The following is an 18,908-nucleotide window of genomic DNA, read 5'->3' as shown; positions in this document are numbered from 1 at the left end:
CTTTCCAAATCATAACCGCGCACCCACACTGCAAGAAAATGCAGCAAAATTTGTGACTCCTTGGGCAGCAGAAAGGTGATGAATCCTCACATGATCAAGCGCAGCCTACCAAACCTCTAATCTTTGGGCATGAGATCCCGTTCCTCATCGCTAAACGAAGTCTCCTAGTCCTGGCTGGCACTGAGATCCAGGTTCTTCTCCCATAGATTGCGCAGGATGGCTGTCACACCCTCATCTTCCTCTCCACCAACAAGACTCGATCCACTCAACCCCTGGGCTCCGGATCCCTCTTGCAGTGCTCGACTACTCTGGCGATCGTCCTCGTAGCTTGACCCAGCGCCGTTTGTCCGGATCGACTGCGTGCGTGGTGTGGTGGGCCTCCTTGCAGCTGCTGCGCTACTCTCGTTGACGCTCAAGTTGCGCGTGTGTTGACCTGGCACGACACCACTGCGCATCGACGCCGCTTTTCCGTTGATGCTGGCAGTGCCATTGCGCGGTATCCGCTGATTCTTGCTCATGCGATTGATCTGTTCGAGACGATCCAAAGAGCGAACCACTGGATTCTGGAATCTGCGAACGCTGAGATACTCCATCCCTGTCCGTTCCAGCTGTTTGGCGACGCGCGGATCTCGGCTTGCGCCGCCGTCATAGCCAGGCCCCCCGATCCCCACGAGTGGGCTTGCCCCGATCGCGCCGACGCCACCGGTGACTGCCTGTCCGGGCTCGATCACGGAGCTTGCGCGTTGCAAGTTAAGCTTCTGTTGAGTTCGCGACTTCTCGGCCGGCGGTGCAGATCGTCTGGCCGATCGCGGCGCCAGCGCGGTACCGTCCTCGTCTTCCGACAACTCGGCATCTCGTCTCGTCGGTCGTCCGGAGCTCGCTGATGACTGTGGTCTTTGCTGAGAGATGTCTTCTGACCTCCGACTGTCGGGCCGTCTAGAGAGTTGATAGAATGACCCTTCACGTGCCGCGCCGGAGCTGCCAGCGCCAACAAATCTTGAAATGAGCTCGTCGCCAGAGCTTGTGCCGGCTAATGCGGTGACATTGTGCGAGTCTGCGAGCGTGGAGACGCGGCTGATGGAGTCCGGAGACTGGGACTGGCCCCGACGCGACACCGAGACTGTGTCTGCGGTCATCTTGGGCGGCGCGCCGTGAGAAGGTGTGCGCTGGAGTAATCTCGAAGTGAGGTATTCTCTGTGCTGTACGGTTTCGCGGTCGGGGACTCTTGCAGGAGGCGGGGACGGTTGCACTACGGGGGTTTCGGTTCGTGAGTTATTTGCGCTGCTGTCGTCGGGCTTCGCAGAGGATTGAGCGCTGGCAAGCGATCCTCGTCTCGATAGGTATGGTGACGCGGATGCGCTGGCGTCAACCCATTCGTCGTCTTGTCCGTCGTTGCCCAAGTCAAAGTGTACTTGTGACTTTTGCGACTTGACTTTGTTGACGGCCGGGTTTGAGTTGGTCCGCTTGAGCTTGTCCGAGCTCTTTGACTTCTTGTTTACTTCGCCGTGGGACTTGTTGCGCCGGAGACTCGTGGAGGAATTGTTCTTGCTCAGGTTCGTGGATGAGCTGTCGCGGGATAGTTTGGCGTCGGATTGAACGCGGCGATGGCTGGCTGCGAAGGTCGGCTTTCGCTCTGGTGAGGGAGAAGCTATCCGTCGGTGGTTCAGTTTCGCAGCGTTGGATCCGTGGTGTTTGTGTAATGCTTTGGAAGAAGGGACGCGTGCATGCAAGCGACCGGCGCCGACGACGTGCTTCTGAGGCTTCGATCGGTGCTGATGATGATGCTCCCTGGCGGCGTGGTCGCTGTTCGTAGAGTCGCTCTCTTGATGATTGAGGGGAGGGCGCTTTGATTGGCTGGCCGACGAGGATTCGTCGGTGTCTCTGTCTCGAACCATGATTGCTTATTTGCCCCCTGGATGTTCTGTACTGTACGTATACGGCAATTGGGGTGTCAGGATGGTGACCAGGCGTGTCGGCGTGTCAGAGTGTCCTGATGCGCAGCGTTGCCTCTGCTGGGCGTCCGGAGAACCGATGGATGCGGTGGTGGCCGCCGACGGTTTCAATGTAGCAATGCCTGGATAACTGAACAGGGCCACCGCAGGGCGTGAGACGTGGACGGGGGCGGGGCCAATTGGGCGTCAGTTGAGCATAGATGCAGCTCTTGATGGGAAAGATCAAGATGGGATTACGGAGTAGACTCGGGAGGAAGAAAGCAGATTGCTTGCGAAAATAAATGAAAAAAGAAGGGGAGGAACTTCGAGCTTGTCAAGGTACCCGAGACCGAATTCGCGCCCGCACGACCGCAACCGCACCCTGAGGTGTACAGCGGAACGGGCAGCTTCAGTGAGCGCTGGCGGGAGCCTCATTCACTAAAGTCGCCTAGACCCGACCCGACCCCTGTCTTCCAGATTCCTAAAGACGTCGGGATGAATCCCACCTATCCCCAGGAAAGTCAGCGCCCCGCGCCATAATTATATAGCTAAATGCCACGATGATGACAACGGTTGACCACGACACAGAGGACGTTGATAACATCAGCATACCTAGGTAGGTAGCTGCCTGGGGTATTGACGTGACTTGGAGTGGGTGTTATTCAGTCACCCCTTCCAGCCCGGTTCCTAAGGTAAAAGAGCCCCCCGGACCACAGCGCATCTGGGGGACCTGAATCATGAATCAGTCAGACCGTGATTGGCTCGCTCCCCCGGATTATGTCATCTTCCAACCGGGCAGGGATTCTGCGCAACTCACACGTGATCCTTGAATAAGCTTGCAGTTGCGCCTACCGTACGGTCCGGCATCCGCTACAGGTTCGTCACAGCCGTCCAAACCACAACGCGCCATCAACTGCAACCACTTCCAAGCAGCCGACTCCTGCTCATCTTTGCGCAAACACAACCCCTGCGAAAATTCTCGCATCCACATATATTCCTATCTTTGGGAATCAAGCTCATAAAGCGAACTTTCACTACCACCAACATTCACAATGTCGAGCGACATCACGGCCCTGCAGGAGGACCGCAAACAGTACCAGGAGCAGGTATGCGCTCTCGGCCCTACAAAACCCCCCGTTGCCGCTGATTGCTAATGTAATCTCGACAGCTCGATGTCGTTCTCGCCGGTCTCAAAGATGATCCTGGAAATGCCGAACTCAAGAATTTGCAGGCGGAGTTGAATGACATGATCTCCCTTCTCGACGAGTCTCTTGCTGAGCTGCTGCCGAAGCAGGCACCCAAGCCCGCACCTCTGAAAGCCCCAAGCCCGCCCCCCGAGAAGTGGTCCAAGGAGAATCACCCTGCCTTCAAGAAGGCTGCTCCCCCTGTTGAAGAGAAGGACGACGGCCCCGTAACCTACCGAGTGAACGATACGGTCATGGCGAAATGGGTCTCGGGCGACAGAGGGTTCTATCCTGCCCGCATCACCTCTATCACCGGCTCGTCAACAGCACCCATCTACGTCGTCAAGTTCAAGAGCTACGATGAGACCGATACCCTGCGGGCCAAAGACATCCGTCCCATGAACAACAAGCGCAAAGCTGACGGAACACCAGCCTCCGGATCCAGCACCGCACAACAGCCCGCCCAACCTACACCACTAGCTCACAGTGGCCCTTCAAATGGCGTTGTCACTTCCGCGGCCGCCAGTCTGTACCCAGAGCAGCAAGCCAAGCTTGACGCGGAGAAGAAGGGTGACGGTGCCGCAAAGCCGCCCAAGGCTAAGAAGATCAAGGCTACCAAGGAGCTGGAGAAGGGCAAGAGTAAATGGCAGGAGTTCAATGCCAAGTCCAAGTTCGGCAAGAATCAGAAGAAAGACAGCATGTTCCGCACACCCGAGGGTGTCCACGGCCGAGGTACGTCAGTCTCCAGACTCGTACTCCTTCCACACTGACCCGATCATAGTTGGCTTCACGGGCTCTGGCCAGGCCATGCGCAAGGATCCCACACGCAGCCGACACGTATATCAGCAGAACGAAGAACTCGACTGAGCACCTACCATCATTCTGGTTTTCGCATGGGACGGATTTTCGACGAAAGGAGGTCCGAGGCTTGGGAGGCGTTCAAGGGTGGTTTGGCAGTCTCGTTCCCTTCCTGGTAACGTATCTTATTATCGCTTTACATAGGCTAACAGTTTGTACACGAGTTTATTCCCTCCAGATGCAAAAAAGGGAGTTATCCCCCGTCTGGGTGCTGCCGATAGCGCAGAGGGACTGTTGATACAAATACATGAGATGCCCACAACTCCCCAGATCTCGAGTCCTCTTGACTAAACATTTGATTGCACAGGGTATCCTACACTCACGCCGGCTGCTCTCCCGGTGCGCAGCAAATGGATCAGGGCGAGCGAAGATCGATCTTGGGCGCGATGCTCTGGGCGATCTTGAGGAACGCTTCCGCTCTCTCACTCGTCGGCTCGGACACCACAGTCGGCTTGCCGAGATCCGCGTCGTCGCCGATTGACGGATGCAGTGGAATGTCACCCAGAAAGTCTATCTTGTGTTCTCTACACAGGCGCTCGACTCTGTCGTTGGATCCGAACACATGCGTATCGCCGTGACAATGCGGACATTTGAAGAGTGACATGTTTTGTACCAGTCCTAGGATGTTGGTGTTGACTTTTTTGAACATATTGACGCCCTTGACCGCGTCCTTGACAGCAAGCGTGTGAGGTGTGGTGACGATGACGGCACCTATTATCGATGAGTATAATGAATTGCCTCACGGGATCAAGCTTACCGTCGAGAATGATCTGCTGTGTGATGGTCAATTGTGTATCTCCTGTGCCAGGAGGCAGGTCCAGGACCAGAACATCCAAGCTGCCCCACTCAACGTCGTGTAGCAGTTGCTGAATAGCCTTCATGACCATCGGCCCTCGCCATACCACTGCGTCGTTCTCCGGCACAAGGTATCCCATGGACATGGTCTTCACTCCATGATTCGTCATTGGCACCAGCTGGTTGTCTGAAAAGGATGTCAGTAGGAGTCTCGTCTCGGAAGTTGCTCTATCGGGCTCACTCTGTGACAATCTGGGCTCCCCAGACAGATTGAAAAGTGTCGGGATTGACGGGCCAAAGATATCCGTGTCGAGGATACCTGCGCGGTAGCCAAGCCGCGCAAACGCCAGTGATAAGTTCGCTGAAGAATACATTAAAACCTCCTCATTGCGACATGTGGTTTTTTTTTCTCTCACCTGCGACCGTGCTCTTGCCAACGCCTCCTTTTGCGGATGATACGGCAATGACCTTACTGACACCCTGAATCTTCCGTTGCACCGGCTTTCTTGGCCAGTGTGGCGGCGTGCCAGACTTTGGCAGACCCTAAGTGGTATGTCAATGTGGTGTTGGTGATTTTCAAAAGAGAGATACTACCTACTAGGGGGTTCTCATGGCCCAGCACTCGGAGAGTGGACTGGAACGGGCGAAATGATGTTGGCTTCATCGCACCAGTTTTCGCTTACGATACACTCGCGCCCTGATATTCACAAAATCTCGAAATGGTGAGGGAGATTCGATGTCTTCGATGCCTCGGAGCAAGGGCGATTGATGTCTGGTCAAAGATGCGAGTGATTGGTTACACCCTGGACCAAGTCTTCAGTCGGTACATCCTCGGCAGGCATGCAGGGAACAGCTTTTTACAATGACTTCGCAGAACTTATATGGACAAATTCGACAACGAATTCAGACATGCCGAGTTTGAATCCCAAGCCTCAACAGGCCTTCGTATTCGAACGAAAATGAAACAAAGCAAAAACGTCGAGCTCACCCATTGTTCCCGATCGATTGACGACCACGTGACATGGTTTCCCAGCCACACGGCCCCGCATCGCCCGTCAATTGAGCTTTCCCATTGGATACCGCTTCACCTTCTTCTCACCGCGCTCGACTTCGCAATGAGATGACCGAACCGTGAACCTCGCTGAGCTTCTCTCAGCCAAACAACCACCCCCGAGGCGATTTCCACACGAAAAGCCGCGGGATCTCACGAAAAGGAAAGAGAAAACCCGTTTGACGAACTTCTCGAAAGCTTGCCCCACCCCGAACCTTGTCGCATTCCGGTGCTCCAAGAGAGCTCTCTCACACACCCAGCCACCGGAGCTGAGTCTCACTCTCAGTCGCCGCTGCCCCCGACTTGCCTTCCGAGAGTCTCGGGCCCGACGACCGGCGCGATTCAACTTCAAAAGATACCCGGAACATCACATTCCACCCACCACACACACAACCCGCCGCAATGACGACAGCCTCACTATTCGACATGGGCCAAGGCCGCCGCGACCTGGCCGCCCTCCCGACAGACTGGCAAAACAACATCAGAGAAGCTGTAAGCCGCATTCCCCTCTACTTGTTTTCGCAAGTCACCTAACAGTCTACCAGTGGGAAGTAGTCGACCAACAAGGCCTCGGCTCCCTCAACGCCCGCGAATGGCCCTTCGCCCTGCGCGCAATCGGCTTCGACCTGGCCCGCACGGAAACCTACGCCCTCCTGCTCGCCCACGGCGTGCCGCCCCACGACCACGACCCGACCCGCGGGCCCTGCAGCCCGTCGCGCCTGCGCATGCCGCAGGAGCACTTCTCCGCCATCGCCGCCTGGATGCTCATGCGCCGCGACCCCCAGGAGGAGGCCGAGGACGCCTGGAAGATGTTCGACCCCAGGGGCACGGGGCGCATCACCCTCGACTCGCTGCGCGCCGTGTGCGCCGAGGTCAACAGCACCCTGAGCGACGCCGACATGCGCCGCATGATTGACATGGCCGACATCTCCGGCAAGGGCTGGGTGAGCAAGGAGGAGTTTATCGAGGTTGCCAAGGGCGGTTTCAGTCGGGGTTGAATCACGTAGGTAGGCTTACGAGGGGGAGATGCGAGGGGAGGAGGAGAGGTGTTGTATTTTCCATTATACGAGGGGTTCGTCCCTCAAGAGTTCATACCCATTGATACTTTGGATCCAACTACACTAAAGCAGCAAAAATTACGACTTTCCCAAAACATGAGCAGCCTCGGCCGTGAATCATGCAATCGTAACCCCAGGCGACTTGCGCAACGGCAAACCCGCCTTTGCATATGCCATATCAATCATCCTCATCTGGGCAATGCTGTCCTCCCCGTCAACCCAAGTGCTCGTCTCCCGCCCCTTGACGCGGTTGACGAACTGCTCCAGCTGGTGCCGGTACGTAAACCAATGCTCCTCTCCGACACCCTCCATACCAGCCTCGCGGAAGGTGTACGCCTTCTTCGTCTGCTTCTCCGTCCAGCTCTTCACCACCGACCCGTTGCTCTTGTTCTTGATGACGAACTCGTCCACCACGTCGATCTGGTGCCAGATCCACCCCAGCATGAAGTTGGCAAACTCGATCTTCCGCTTCCGCGTCTTCTCCTGCCCGATCGGCAACTTGGCGTCCTCGACGACCGTCTCCCTGTGCGTGACGCTCAGCCTCGGCGGTCCGAACTGCATGATCTTACCCCGCAGCGTGCCCTCCGCCTCCGCCGTCCCGCCGCTCTTCATGCGCCAGGTGATCTTCCAAGAATGGTCCGCGTTTTCCTCCGGGGCGGCCATGGTCTGGAACTTGGCGTCCAGACACTCCTCCGGCTCGCCCTTGAACGTCTGCCTGATGGCGCTGATGGTGTACGTCCCCAGATCCATCAAGGCGCCGCCTGCGAGGTCGTACTTGAACCGGATATCATCATCGCTTGCGATGACAAACCACGGGAGGAACGCACTCGCCTTGACATGCTCAACGTTGGGCGCGTCCACCAGGGTCAAGTAGTACTGCCAGCTGGGCTGGAACCGGTAGTGGAACGCCTCGAGGAGCACCGGGGCACCGGGCTCCTTCAACAGCGGTAGCCTGAACAGCGATTCGGCCTCGGCGGCATTGGCGACGGACGGCTTTTCCAGGAGGACGTGTTTTCCAGCCTTGAGGGCCTTGACCGTCCACTCGTAATGTAATCCGTTGGGGAGGGGAATGTAGACGCAGTCGATATTGGGGTCGTCGATGATGGATTGGTAGTCTGGTTTGACGTCAGGGATGCCGTGCTTCGTCGCGAAGGCAGCGGCTTTCTTCTGGTCTCGGGCCGCGACGGCCTGGACTACGACTTCCGGGTGGGATTTGGCCGGGATGATTATCCCCAAAGGAGCGATGTTGGCGGCGCCGAGAATACCGAAACGGAGAGCTCCATCCTGTCGGGGGGCGACCGGCGGATTAAGCGTGACGTAATTGCGGCGCAAGAGGCCCCAAGCTGAAGCCATTGCGAGGTGCTACCGTCGTGAATATTGAGACCCAGAATGATCTTGAGATGAATGAGAACTCACTAGACGTAGAGGCGTGAGTATGAGTGGATTGTGAGTGTGAGCAATGAAGAAGGAGAGGCGGGGTGGTGACTGCAGTGATACAACTGTGCTGACGTGAAGCCAGCACGGGCGACCGGGGTAGATTGCAGCCGAACACCTCTGGGCAAGGGTGTGGAATACCTAATACTTATAAAATGCGCTTTTGGTTAGAGTTGCGGCGGTTGAGCAGACTCCAGCATCCCAAGGCATCTAGCAGGTACCTCCCTAGTTCTAGGCGAGAGACCGTGGCGTCGCATTTGTTGTCCTTTAGCGCGCGGCAGAATTTCCACGTGGGATATCTCAGACATTGTTGTTTTTTTACTGTTTTACTTCATTGAAAAAGCTACGTAGGTTGGTGCGTCTTCGGACAACTTCATCCCACGGAGCAGAGCTTGACCTTACATCCCGGTCCAGTCCCTGCAGAGGTATCACCCATTAATTCATCCCTTACAAAACGTTGTCGGCCTTGAAGTCGAACAGGGCCTGCTTAACACGGTCCTTCATGACCTTCTCACCCTCACGAACCCAGACTCTAGGGTCGTACTTCTTCTTGTTGGGCTTGTCGGCACCCTCGGGGTTACCAACCTGGGTCCTGCTGGGAGTTAGCGACTATTTGCGGCCGTTCACAAGGGAGGAGACATACTTCAAGTAGTCAATGTTCTTGGTGACGTAGTCCCGGATACCGACCAGGTAAGCCCACTGGAGGTCGGTGTCAATGTTGACCTTGACGACACCGAAGGAGATGGCCTTCTGGAACTCCTCAACGGAGGAGCCAGAGCCGCCGTGGAAGACGAAGAAGACGGGCTTCTTGTCGCCGTTACCAAGCTTCTGGGAGACGAACTCCTGGTGCTTGCCGAGCAGCTCGGGGTGGAGCTTGACGTTGCCAGGCTTGTAGACGCCGTGGACGTTACCGAAACCGGCGGCGATGGAGAAGTAGGGGGAGATGGGGGACAGAGCCTGGTAGATGGCGTAGATGTCCTCGGGCTGAGTGTACAGGGAGTTGTTGTCGACATCCTCGTTGTTGACACCGTCCTCCTCACCACCGGTAACTAAAAGCGTTGTCAGTTGCGAGTGTAAAGCACAGATCAGAGCGTCGCAGCTTACTTCCGATCTCCATCTCGAGCCACAGCTTCATGGGAGCAGAGCGCTTGAGGTACTTGGCGGTAGTCTCGATGTTGTAGGCGACCGACTCTGTTGCTTGTCAGTTTCGATTCAGGGCGAGGACATTTCGGAGGTCACGAACCCTCGGAGAGATCGATCATGTGGGAGGAGAAGAGGGGAGTGCCGGAGCGCTTGAACTCCTCCTCATCGGCGGCGATCATGCCATCGAGCCAAGGCAGGAGCTTCTTGCTGCGAAGGAATCAGTTTCTGTGCGCACAACGCAACTGATGGAAGTGCGAGGGACTCACGCGCAGTGGTCGGAGTGGAGGACGACGGGGACGCCGTAGACGGGAGCAATAGAGCGGACGTAGTGGGCGGCGGCAATGGAACCGGCGATGGAAGCCTCCTGGCCCTCAGCGGAGTTGGGAATGGCCTTGCCGGCGAAGTAGGCGGCACCACCCTGGGAGCTGGTAGACGTCAGAAAGGGACCGAATCCAAGTATTACAATCGAGCGTCAACCTACGTCTGGATAACGATGGGAGACTTGGCCTCGCGGGCAGCCTCGAGGGCAGCGACGGCGGTGGAAGAGGAGGTCTGGGAGGCGGGGTTGTTAGCCGATTATCACCACCCCTCTTTTCCCGGCCCGTCTGGTTTCTTCACGGGCAGCGGGCATCGCCAGCCAACACGCAAGAAGAACCATCAAGACCGGGCTGACGGGGAAGACATACGACGTTGCAGGCGGGAATGGCGAAGCCCTTCTCCTTGGCGTAGTTGAACAGCTTCAGGACGTCATCGCCGTAGATGACTCCGGGCTTCAGGTTAAGCTCTTGCATCAGACCCATGGTGGATGGCGGGGGTATCTAATCTGGTATCGGTGATGCGGATAGGAGTTATGTCTGTTGCGACTGTCCGTGGAACGAAGGGACAAAACGTTGTGATGTAGGTGAAAACTGGAGGAGGAGAGATTCAGGAAGAAAGTTCAGAATCGGTGGACGTGGACGGGTTAACTATGTTTGGCTCCTCAAGCGGGATTTTACTCGGGCTGACCTGAGCAGGTAGGTAGACCGGGACCTGGTTCATTGCTCCAGTTACGACTCCGTCCGGGCAGCAGGTGGACAGGGCGGATGCCTTTTGCTGGGTCGCGGTTGCATGAGGTGAGTGAGCTGGGGGGGACACGAAAGATGGAGGCAGGAGGGGAGGTACATGAGGAGCTCCTCTTCCCTGTCACTCTTTGCTCTTCTCAAGTCACTTTTGGCAGCAATAGGTACATTTGGTTTTGCGACAGACATGTACCGAGGGGCAGTCCATCTTCTGCGATATGGTCTCCCTTGAATCGCATTACCAGAGCTATTGGTGCCAATTGACTTTGAAAATAGTGGCTCTATTGCAATAACCAGAAACCGTCTCTGCTGTATCCCTCACCGAAGAGCGCCAACAATAGCCAACGTCTTTTTTCATGTCTCAACCCGGACGACTTGTTGAGGGGCAGCGTCGGAAGGAAAAGATACATGGCAGAAAGTACCTACCTCCCTTCACATTCCCTCAGGTTCTTACACTAAGGATACACTGTGTCTTACCAAATCACAGAGCCCCTCTTACCACGTCCACGTCAAACGCGAATAACCCCTCCCCCCACTCATCGTCCAATTGACGTCAAAAAATTGCTGGAGCCCCACCCGCTACAGGGATTAAACCACTTGCTGCCCTGTGCTTTTCCAGGTTGAGCAGCACATGCACGGGCCAGGCTCTCTCTGTCGACCACCGAGACCGCTGCCCAGACTGCTGACTGTCATGGCATTTGACTTTTCCCTCTCCAGACATCTCGGCCTTATTCTGCTTGTTGAGATATTTATTGTCCAGCCCGTGGATATCAATGACTCGGTTTCTAAAAACAGACAAGTCCAAGCCAGGGGGTTTCACCGAGCTCTTCGGTGTATTTCAAGGTGTGTAATAATCGACCGTTCTTCATTGGATTCATACTAATGTGCATCGTGAAGGGGACGAGAGAACCAACACCCACCGCATCAACAAATCTCCGCCGCACCCAGACCCGGATTCGACGACCCTCATCCCGGCTCCAATGCACCATCGGATCTCTTCTCGCCAATTCCTTTACCTCATGCAGCCGAGCCCCGGAAAAGCGCAACCAATCGCGCCGCTCCATGACGATGCCATCCCCCGGACATGAACTCATCCTTCCATCGGCGCTTGTCCACCCCAGCCTTAACGCCTACAACATTGCCGAAGCCCGGGAAGATGCGGGATCGTGACCATCCTCGACCCTCTGTCCGCCGAAAACCGAAGAATCAACATCCACAACGGGAAGCTGGCCGGGTCCTCTTCCTCGGTCAACCCTTTGCCATTCCGCGATGCCTTCCTTCATTGCCGGAGAAATTCCAGGATTCTCGGTTCATCTCGTGTCTTTGATATCGTGACCTCCACTTCCAAGAGCTCGCCTTCCCGCCTCTAACACGACCTCCATCTCGGTCTCAAACCACGAGCCTGCATATGCCATGTCATGGCTCTGCAACATCTCGATAACGTTTGGCCAATCGTGGTAGCTTCTCGAAACCCGTCCCATTTCGTCAAGTAAGTAGTGCATCTACTCCAATATCAATCATCACCTTTCACTGCCGTGGCTGGGCCGAATCAGACTAACAAATCTCAGTGTGCTGTATTCTCGTAACAACGCCATCGCGTCAGGGGTATGCATCCTTACATCGCCGCCTCCCATCGTATATACCTTCGCCTGTCCTCGCCCGGCCCCATTCCCCCGCCATGCCAACATCCCTTAGTCCAGCTCCAGATTCTCCAGTGCCTCCGCCACGAAGGTCTGGTCCCCGTCCCGTCCCGAAGACGTCTGCCCCTCTAGCTGCGCTCCACTATCGTCCCCAGCTTCGCTCCTGCTACCTTCGCTTTCTGTTTCTGGCGGCGTCTCTAGACCCGTGATGCCCCGAGCCCCCAGATTCCGCTTCAGCATGCACATCTCCACCGAGATGCCGGGTCCGAATGCACACCCCACCACGTAGTCGCGTGCTCTGCCCTCCGGCGCCAGCGCGTCCATGTCTTTTGACCGGAGCCTGTCCATGACGCTGAATATCGTCGCCGAACTCGAGTTACCGTGCTTCATATATGTGTCATAGCTTGCCCGCATATGGTACGACGAAATCTTCATCGACTTCTCGGCCTCGGTTAGGATAGTCGCTCCTCCGGGGTGCATCGCCCAGTCGAAGTCCTCAGCGTTCTGGTATTTCGGCCCTAAGGAAGGGACCGAGGCGAGTAATTCTGAAAAAGTTGACGGCACTGCTCCGGAGGCGAGTTTCGGGACTCGTGGCGAGAGCACGACCTTCCATCCTATCGCTCACGTCAGATACCCTCCTTGGACAAGATTCGGTTCCTCAACTTACCAACGGGATCAACATCAAAACCCAAGTCGCCTTCGGTATCCGGAATAATCTTGTGCTCCCAGCCCAGCAAAGAGTACACAGGCGTCGTCGGGTCCCCGATGCCATTGCTGAGCACCACTGCGCTGGCACAATCCGAAAACAGCGCAACCCCGATTCTCGTCTCCTGCGTCTCGTTGATGCTATCGAGCTCGCTTCGCACCAAAGTCGTGCTGACCTCGAGCGCGACACACAGGATTCTCGCAGGCTTTCGTCGGAACTTATGGCCCAGCGCCAAGTTTGCCGCCGTTCTCAGTGTCGCCAAACCTCCGCTGCAGCCCACTCCGTGCAAAAGAATCTTCTCAACCTGCTGTGTCAGTCCGAGTCCCTTAACCACGTAATGGTCGAACCCGGGGTTGGCGCTGTCGGTACACGTGGTCGCAACGACGTGGGTGATCTCAGTCAGGTCGATCTGAGCTTCTTCAATGGCTTTTCGGGATGCGCTGACCGCCAATGGGACTCCGTCGCTCATGAAAACCTCATGCAGGTCTGCTATCGATGGGGGATCTTTCTTGTTGACAATTGGGTGTTCGGGTGTGCCGATCGACGAACGATACTCGATGCCGGTGAAGCGGTTAATGGAGAGGATCTTCTTCATCCTGAACAGTATTAGCATCTTCACACCATGCGCCGGGCTGATCGAACTCACGCAGACGACTCTGGATAATACCTCTCGCTGAGGTAGTCTATGGAATTGGCCTCCAGAGCATATGGCGGGTACTGCGTGCCAACGCCAATGATGTCGAGACCAAGGTCTCTGAAGCTATCGGGAGCTGTCATGGCGCAAGTTAAGGTGCGGGGGAGGGGTAGCTCCTAGGCGTGGGCGGTCTTCTCAATTGGCGTCTGCCACTACGTTGATGAACGGCAAGACGATGAAGGATTGGTGCTTGAAGATGCCAGAAAGTATGTTCAGGTCTACTTCGGCAAGGGGGCGAGACCGGTTGCAATGCGCAGTGGCTGATTCGGAGTGATGATATCACCGGACGATGCTACACCAATTAACCGAGCAGTGCAGCACGACTGGCTCAACGGTTTTGTGTGCGCTGTTGCCAACGGCAGAGAGACGGATAATCAGATCACACAGACTCGGACAGCTTCAGAGAAGACGAAAAGTCGGTCAGTCAATGTGAAAGCAAGACAGACAGACAGACCCCACGCGTGGGAGAAACATAATAGTGACGGCGGCACAGCTGAGGTGGGTTGGCCGCATACATATGTAAGCCAAACGAAACAAGCGCTGTGCTCCTGATTTCGGGCTGCCTCTGGGACCTCTGCCCCTCTCAACAAAAACGCCCAGCCGAGACGGGTTGGGAGCTGCCGCGAGCCAAAGACACAAGGTCATTGAAGGACGGGAGGGAGGTGTCGTTTGCCCGGGGGGCTGGGCTCCATGCAACGCGTGTTTCCTCGTGGCGACAAAAAGGAAAAAAGAAGAAGGGACGGAGGTGTTGTTGCACCGTTTCGTTTCGCAAGGTTCCCCCGCCGTAATCACTTCTCTCGCAGCGCAGACATGACCGCTACATGCTAATTGCGGTAGGCCCCGTGCCGACGACCCCCGGCTCGGAGCTTCTGCCTCATCCTGGCATTGAGCGGCCGGATTGCCTTGGACGGGTGGCTGTTCTGCGCCGTGGAATCAGGAACTTGTGGTTCCAACCAGCAGAAGAGGTGACGGGGTGCAAGAAGGAGACCCCGGCACTGAAACATCTCTGAATCCAATCTTGAGAGCCGATTTACGCGAGTGGAGACCTCTCTGTCAGAAGAACCTGGGCCTGGTGAGCCCTTATCGCGGTTTACCTCAGCTTTACCCCTGCTAGTCGAGAAGCTCAGAGCTCTGCTGCATAGTACGGGTTGCGGCTTGCAGCCATCTTAGCAGGTTGATGGTGTCGGTATGCATTGGCAAGAATAGGATAGATAATAATAAACCCGGGGTTTCAATTTCCATTGAGACAAGCTGAGGTGGAAGAATAAGTGAATTCTAAACTCATCATAGGAAGTGGTTGGTTGGGTTGATAGACACTGACACAGACGGTAAAATCGTCTCATATGACTTCAACACAGCTCTCGTCTGATACACAATCATTCCCGTCCGAACTCAATTTCTCTGCCATTTGCCAGTCTCTTTTGTTCTTTTCTCATACAATGCTCGAGGACACACGACTACAGCCCGCTGTGCTAGAGCACCGATGAAGGTCCTCGGTATTCTGAAAAGGTGCGCGCCTCCTTGTGCGCGGCACGCGTCATGATCCATGGATTAGCTCCTAGCTCGCGTGTGCATTAAGGCGGGTGGCTGGTCACTGCGGGAGCTCCCCTGCATGTTGAAGCTCAATGATGATAGTTTGACGTTTGACGTCTCCTGCTGCCTCGGCTATTTTGTTTTCTCGCGACCTATTTCCAGATCGTCGTTGACATGGGATTGCGAGTGCCCATACAGCATAAATCAGTCATAATAGTATCGGTGTAATTGTTTTATGCATAAATCCTGATTTGCTACCTCATCCGCCAGTCAAATACTCCCAAAACACGCTGACCTTAGGCTCCCAAAACGACGGGAGACAGGGTCCTTCAGACCGGGCGTTGAATCCTACGAAGAGCTCTTGAGAATGTCGGAAACCAGCCACATCCAAGTATGTCTCACGTCACCTTGACTTAAGCTTCCCGGATCTACCGCCGGCCACTGGAATCAAAAACCCCTCCGACAAGCACGGAAACACTTCAACGTCGAGCTTCGGAGGTCTTCACCGGCAGTCTCCCCGCTCGGGCAATTGAATTGCTCCACGCCGACCTCCAATTTCGCCGCCCCGGCAGATCGTCAGCGTCTCCGGACTCTCGGCCCTTTCGGTGATCGGCCGTTTTCCCCCATACTGCTACTGCATGCACGTCGCCGCACTACCACCTAAGCCAGGAGGATCGCCGAAACTCCAGCTCCGAAGTCTACATCCCCAATGCATCTCTCCAAGCTCCCTTTTCTGCTCCACGTCATCATCGAGTCGGCCGCCGCGTCTTCCTTCATTTTCAAACCAGAGAACCAGCTGCCCGGCCCGTCCGTCGCCGCCCGCTTGGTGCTGCAGTCTCTGGGCGGCTTGCTCCTGAGCACGAACTTGATATGCCTCGTCTTTATCTGGCGACCCGGTTTCGATGAGACGAGTAGACTGGTAGCTGCATCGCTGTCGTTCTGGCATGTCTGGCCTTGTTACCGCGCCTATGTGCGCCTGGCGCGTCCGGCGGTAGACGGCAACGGTAGCAAGCAGGCGAGAACGCTTGGGGGCCCAGCTGTCCATCTTGGCGTGCATGTCATGCTGTTTTTGCTGTTTATCGGTGTTGCTCTCGTAGGATAGGATGCTGGTATCGAGGCGGGATTTAGACATAGATGCTTCGTGCATAGACGCAGGTCGAATTACAGAAAGTCAGATGCGCCCCTTTCTATTGGGATATCTTCATTTATACACACAAACTTTTACAAATCCCCTCAGTTCCTGAATAACCTCAGACCCTCCTCCTCGGCATTAGTGTCGTCCTCCATCTCCTCGTCAGAAGCCGCCTCGCCGAGCTCCATCTGCTGTCCGAACAGGGTGCCGAACAACCTGTCGATGGCCTCCTGCTCCCACGCCCTCCGGTCCTCGGGCGCCATGAAGTTCTGCAGCTTCTCGTGGACGTTGAAGCGCATCTTGCGGCCCTTGCTCGCCCTGCGGTCGACGTGCTTCTTCGTCTTGGCCTCCTTCATGGCGGCCCACCGCACCGTCGGCTGCGCGGCCGCGCCGGCGGACCCGTTGTCGTTGGTGCGCTGCTCGACGAGCTCCTTGAGCATGAGCTGGTAGAAGTCGGCGTCGTCGTAGACCTCCGGGTCCTCGTTGATCTTCTTGACGACCTGCGCCGGGGCGCACGAGCGCGGGGTGCGCGTGCGCTTGACCAGGCGGTCCGCGTTGAGGAGCTGCTCCTCCAGGCTGGCGACGATGGACTGCTGCGTCGAGATGAGGTTGCGCGCCTTGACCTCGACGGTCGCGCTGCGCGTCTTGCCGGACCACGTCTCGAGGACCTTCTTGCGGTACTTGAGCGCGCGCTCCTCGGCCTCCTGGATGCCCTCCCAGATGGCCTCGTCCGAGGTCGAGGCGTCCACCTCGGCGCGCTTGCGCTTGCCTCCGGCCTGGGCCAGTTCCGCGGGCAGCAGGCTGGCGCGGAAACTGTCGAGGGTGTTGAGCAGCTTGAGGGCGGCCTCCTCGGCGGCCTCGTAGGGTTCCGAGCTCTGCTCGAAGTCGTCCGTGTCGACGGCGGAGAAGGAGTTCGTGGCGACGATGGCTTTTTGGAGACGGATGCGGATGTTGAGGAGGCCGTCGAAGGTCTTGCGCTGCTCGCGGACGGCGACGCCCTTTTGGGCGTCTTGTTGCGCGGCGGCGGAGAGGGTTGCTGAGAGGGCCTTTTGGCCTTCGCTCATGAGCTTGCGCTGTTCGGCTCTGGCGTCGGCCTTGTTGGACTTGCGGCGGGGCTTGGAATCGGAATCGGAGTCTTCGTCGGAGTCCTCCTCCGAGTCCTCGGCGGATTCGTCGTCTGAGCCCTCTTCTTCGTCTTCGGAGCCTTCGAGACCTTCCATCAGATCTTCGTCGCTGCCTTCTGACACCTCCTCGCCATCCTCATCGTCTTCGTCCTCGTCGAGGTCAATGCCGCCCTCGTCATCGTCATCGTCCTCGCTATCATTGTTCTCTTCGCCTTCGTCGTCATCCTCCTCCTCTTCCTCCTCGTCAGAGATGAAATCAGCCGCAGTGGGTCTCTTGCTGCGACCGCCCTTCTTCTTGTCTTTTGGCTGCGAGCTGCCGCGGAAGACGAACTCCCCAAGCTTCTCGTCATCGCTGTCGCCGAGCGCGTTGTCGCTCTCGATCTCAAAGTCTTCGTCGCCGGCGTTGGCCTCGTCCGCGGCCAGATCAGCGGTCTCGGGGTCGTCGAATTCTTCGTCGTTAGAGTCGAACTCTTCTTGCGCGTCCTCGAAAACGTCGCTGTCGCCGTCGCTCTCGTTGTTCAGGGCATCTCGGCTGACGCGCGCGCCGCGGTATTGGGGGCCGAGGGAAACGCCCTCCTTCTCGCGGAGCTTGCTCTTGCTGTCCTGGCCGTCAGTCTCTATTCCTTGAGCCTTTGCATGCTTGTTGAGGGGTGGTCTCCGTACCCGACCGTAACGTAGTGTTCCGTGCCCGCATTCTCGTCTTCGCTCTCTTCACTGCCGTCTTCGTTCTCGCTCTGGTCGACGTGCTCGGCCTCGGGATCGAGATCTGTGAGGTCGTGTGAGTCCAAGTCTTCATATAGAAAGTTACATTGGATGCATACCCTTCGGCGCCTGGTCTTCCCAGTCGGAATTTCTGCGACGGGCCGACATTGTGTTTTCTGTCGCAAGTTGTATGGCGATTGGCGGCGGAATCCACTGGGCGAAATTTCTGGGCTTCAAGAAACTTTTTGACGGTAAAGCGCGGCAGAATTGGGGACCCCACCATTTCTCGGGATTACATAAGGCACATGCGGAACATCATCCTGAGCTTTCATTGGATGCGGTCTTTACAGTTGCACATGAGAATTTGTCTCAGTAACAAGAGTGTTGCGACAAGTTTCTAAATCAGGGAAGTTCTCTAATATATCATTGAATTGTTATGTCGCTGAAGACGGTATCGAAGACATAACCGAAAACACCGCACACGACCTAGACGACGACCAAGGCGGGAAATAAAATCGTGTCCTGCAGTCTTCTTGAACTAGGTAATATTCTGCATACCTTGACATCTTTAGGAAGTTGAGAGATGGGCGTTGATACAAGAGAAACTGATGGTCTGCGTAGACATGCGCCATCGCGCAATGGTTGCCATGGAATGTGAACAACCAAGCCCAGCGGGACTGAGGGAGTCCTATGTACAGCTACTCGCTGAGGCGACAAATCGTATTCATTCATTTTTGCGACATTGCCGTTGCGCAGATAAAGACCTAAAGTACCGTTGCCGAAACTGAGTTGCCTGTATCAAAACTAGAAGCATGTTGGCCTAGATCAGGTATGACTTAGTCGAAGTAGGTTCCGGGTTGCAAGA

At 56.2% G+C, this 18,908-nt stretch overlaps 9 protein-coding genes across 9 annotated transcripts; 3 read left to right on the top strand and 6 right to left on the bottom strand.

Moving 5' to 3' along the window:
* Positions 1 to 164: 164 nt before the first annotated feature.
* CkaCkLH20_06393 (uncharacterized protein) lies at positions 165 to 1,895 on the bottom strand (the record flags this gene model as incomplete). Its single annotated transcript, XM_038889110.1, has 1 exon — positions 165 to 1,895. One exon carries the CDS (start codon positions 1,893 to 1,895, stop codon positions 165 to 167), a length of 1,731 nt encoding a protein of 576 aa, XP_038745408.1.
* A 1,088-nt stretch (positions 1,896 to 2,983) lies between these two features.
* On the top strand, positions 2,984 to 3,982 carry CkaCkLH20_06392 (uncharacterized protein; the record flags this gene model as incomplete). The annotated part of the gene is made up of 3 exons (XM_038889109.1): positions 2,984 to 3,037; positions 3,100 to 3,847; positions 3,897 to 3,982. The coding sequence occupies 3 exons, from the start codon at positions 2,984 to 2,986 to the stop codon at positions 3,980 to 3,982; spliced, it is 888 nt and encodes a 295-aa protein (XP_038745407.1).
* A 346-nt stretch (positions 3,983 to 4,328) lies between these two features.
* CkaCkLH20_06391 (uncharacterized protein) lies at positions 4,329 to 5,432 on the bottom strand (the record flags this gene model as incomplete). The annotated part of the gene is made up of 5 exons (XM_038889108.1): positions 4,329 to 4,684; positions 4,731 to 4,955; positions 5,010 to 5,129; positions 5,185 to 5,311; positions 5,367 to 5,432. The coding sequence occupies 5 exons, from the start codon at positions 5,430 to 5,432 to the stop codon at positions 4,329 to 4,331; spliced, it is 894 nt and encodes a 297-aa protein (XP_038745406.1).
* A 789-nt stretch (positions 5,433 to 6,221) lies between these two features.
* CkaCkLH20_06390 (cell division control protein 31) lies at positions 6,222 to 6,817 on the top strand (the record flags this gene model as incomplete). The annotated part of the gene is made up of 2 exons (XM_038889107.1): positions 6,222 to 6,311; positions 6,365 to 6,817. 2 exons carry the CDS (start codon positions 6,222 to 6,224, stop codon positions 6,815 to 6,817), a joined length of 543 nt encoding a protein of 180 aa, XP_038745405.1.
* Positions 6,818 to 6,994: 177 nt separating this feature from the next.
* On the bottom strand, positions 6,995 to 8,230 carry CkaCkLH20_06389 (uncharacterized protein; the record flags this gene model as incomplete). The annotated part of the gene is made up of 1 exon (XM_038889106.1): positions 6,995 to 8,230. One exon carries the CDS (start codon positions 8,228 to 8,230, stop codon positions 6,995 to 6,997), a length of 1,236 nt encoding a protein of 411 aa, XP_038745404.1.
* Positions 8,231 to 8,758: 528 nt separating this feature from the next.
* Positions 8,759 to 10,254, bottom strand: CkaCkLH20_06388 (uncharacterized protein; the record flags this gene model as incomplete). Its single annotated transcript, XM_038889105.1, has 7 exons — positions 8,759 to 8,903; positions 8,955 to 9,360; positions 9,416 to 9,502; positions 9,555 to 9,661; positions 9,721 to 9,879; positions 9,936 to 10,006; positions 10,141 to 10,254. 7 exons carry the CDS (start codon positions 10,252 to 10,254, stop codon positions 8,759 to 8,761), a joined length of 1,089 nt encoding a protein of 362 aa, XP_038745403.1.
* A 1,949-nt stretch (positions 10,255 to 12,203) lies between these two features.
* CkaCkLH20_06387 (uncharacterized protein) lies at positions 12,204 to 13,635 on the bottom strand (the record flags this gene model as incomplete). The annotated part of the gene is made up of 3 exons (XM_038889104.1): positions 12,204 to 12,766; positions 12,820 to 13,454; positions 13,505 to 13,635. 3 exons carry the CDS (start codon positions 13,633 to 13,635, stop codon positions 12,204 to 12,206), a joined length of 1,329 nt encoding a protein of 442 aa, XP_038745402.1.
* Positions 13,636 to 15,794: 2,159 nt separating this feature from the next.
* Positions 15,795 to 16,187, top strand: CkaCkLH20_06386 (uncharacterized protein; the record flags this gene model as incomplete). Its single annotated transcript, XM_038889103.1, has 1 exon — positions 15,795 to 16,187. The coding sequence occupies one exon, from the start codon at positions 15,795 to 15,797 to the stop codon at positions 16,185 to 16,187; it is 393 nt and encodes a 130-aa protein (XP_038745401.1).
* Positions 16,188 to 16,318: 131 nt separating this feature from the next.
* On the bottom strand, positions 16,319 to 18,211 carry CkaCkLH20_06385 (protein bfr2; the record flags this gene model as incomplete). Its single annotated transcript, XM_038889102.1, has 3 exons — positions 16,319 to 17,939; positions 18,005 to 18,107; positions 18,163 to 18,211. The coding sequence occupies 3 exons, from the start codon at positions 18,209 to 18,211 to the stop codon at positions 16,319 to 16,321; spliced, it is 1,773 nt and encodes a 590-aa protein (XP_038745400.1).
* Positions 18,212 to 18,908: the final 697 nt, after the last annotated feature.

This window comes from Colletotrichum karsti, assembly GCF_011947395.1.
Source record: "Colletotrichum karsti strain CkLH20 chromosome Unknown Scaffold19, whole genome shotgun sequence".
Classification (NCBI taxonomy): Eukaryota; Fungi; Ascomycota; class Sordariomycetes; order Glomerellales; family Glomerellaceae; genus Colletotrichum; species Colletotrichum karsti.
Note: the sequence above shows the minus strand (reverse complement) of the source record. Positions and strands in the feature narration are given on the sequence as shown.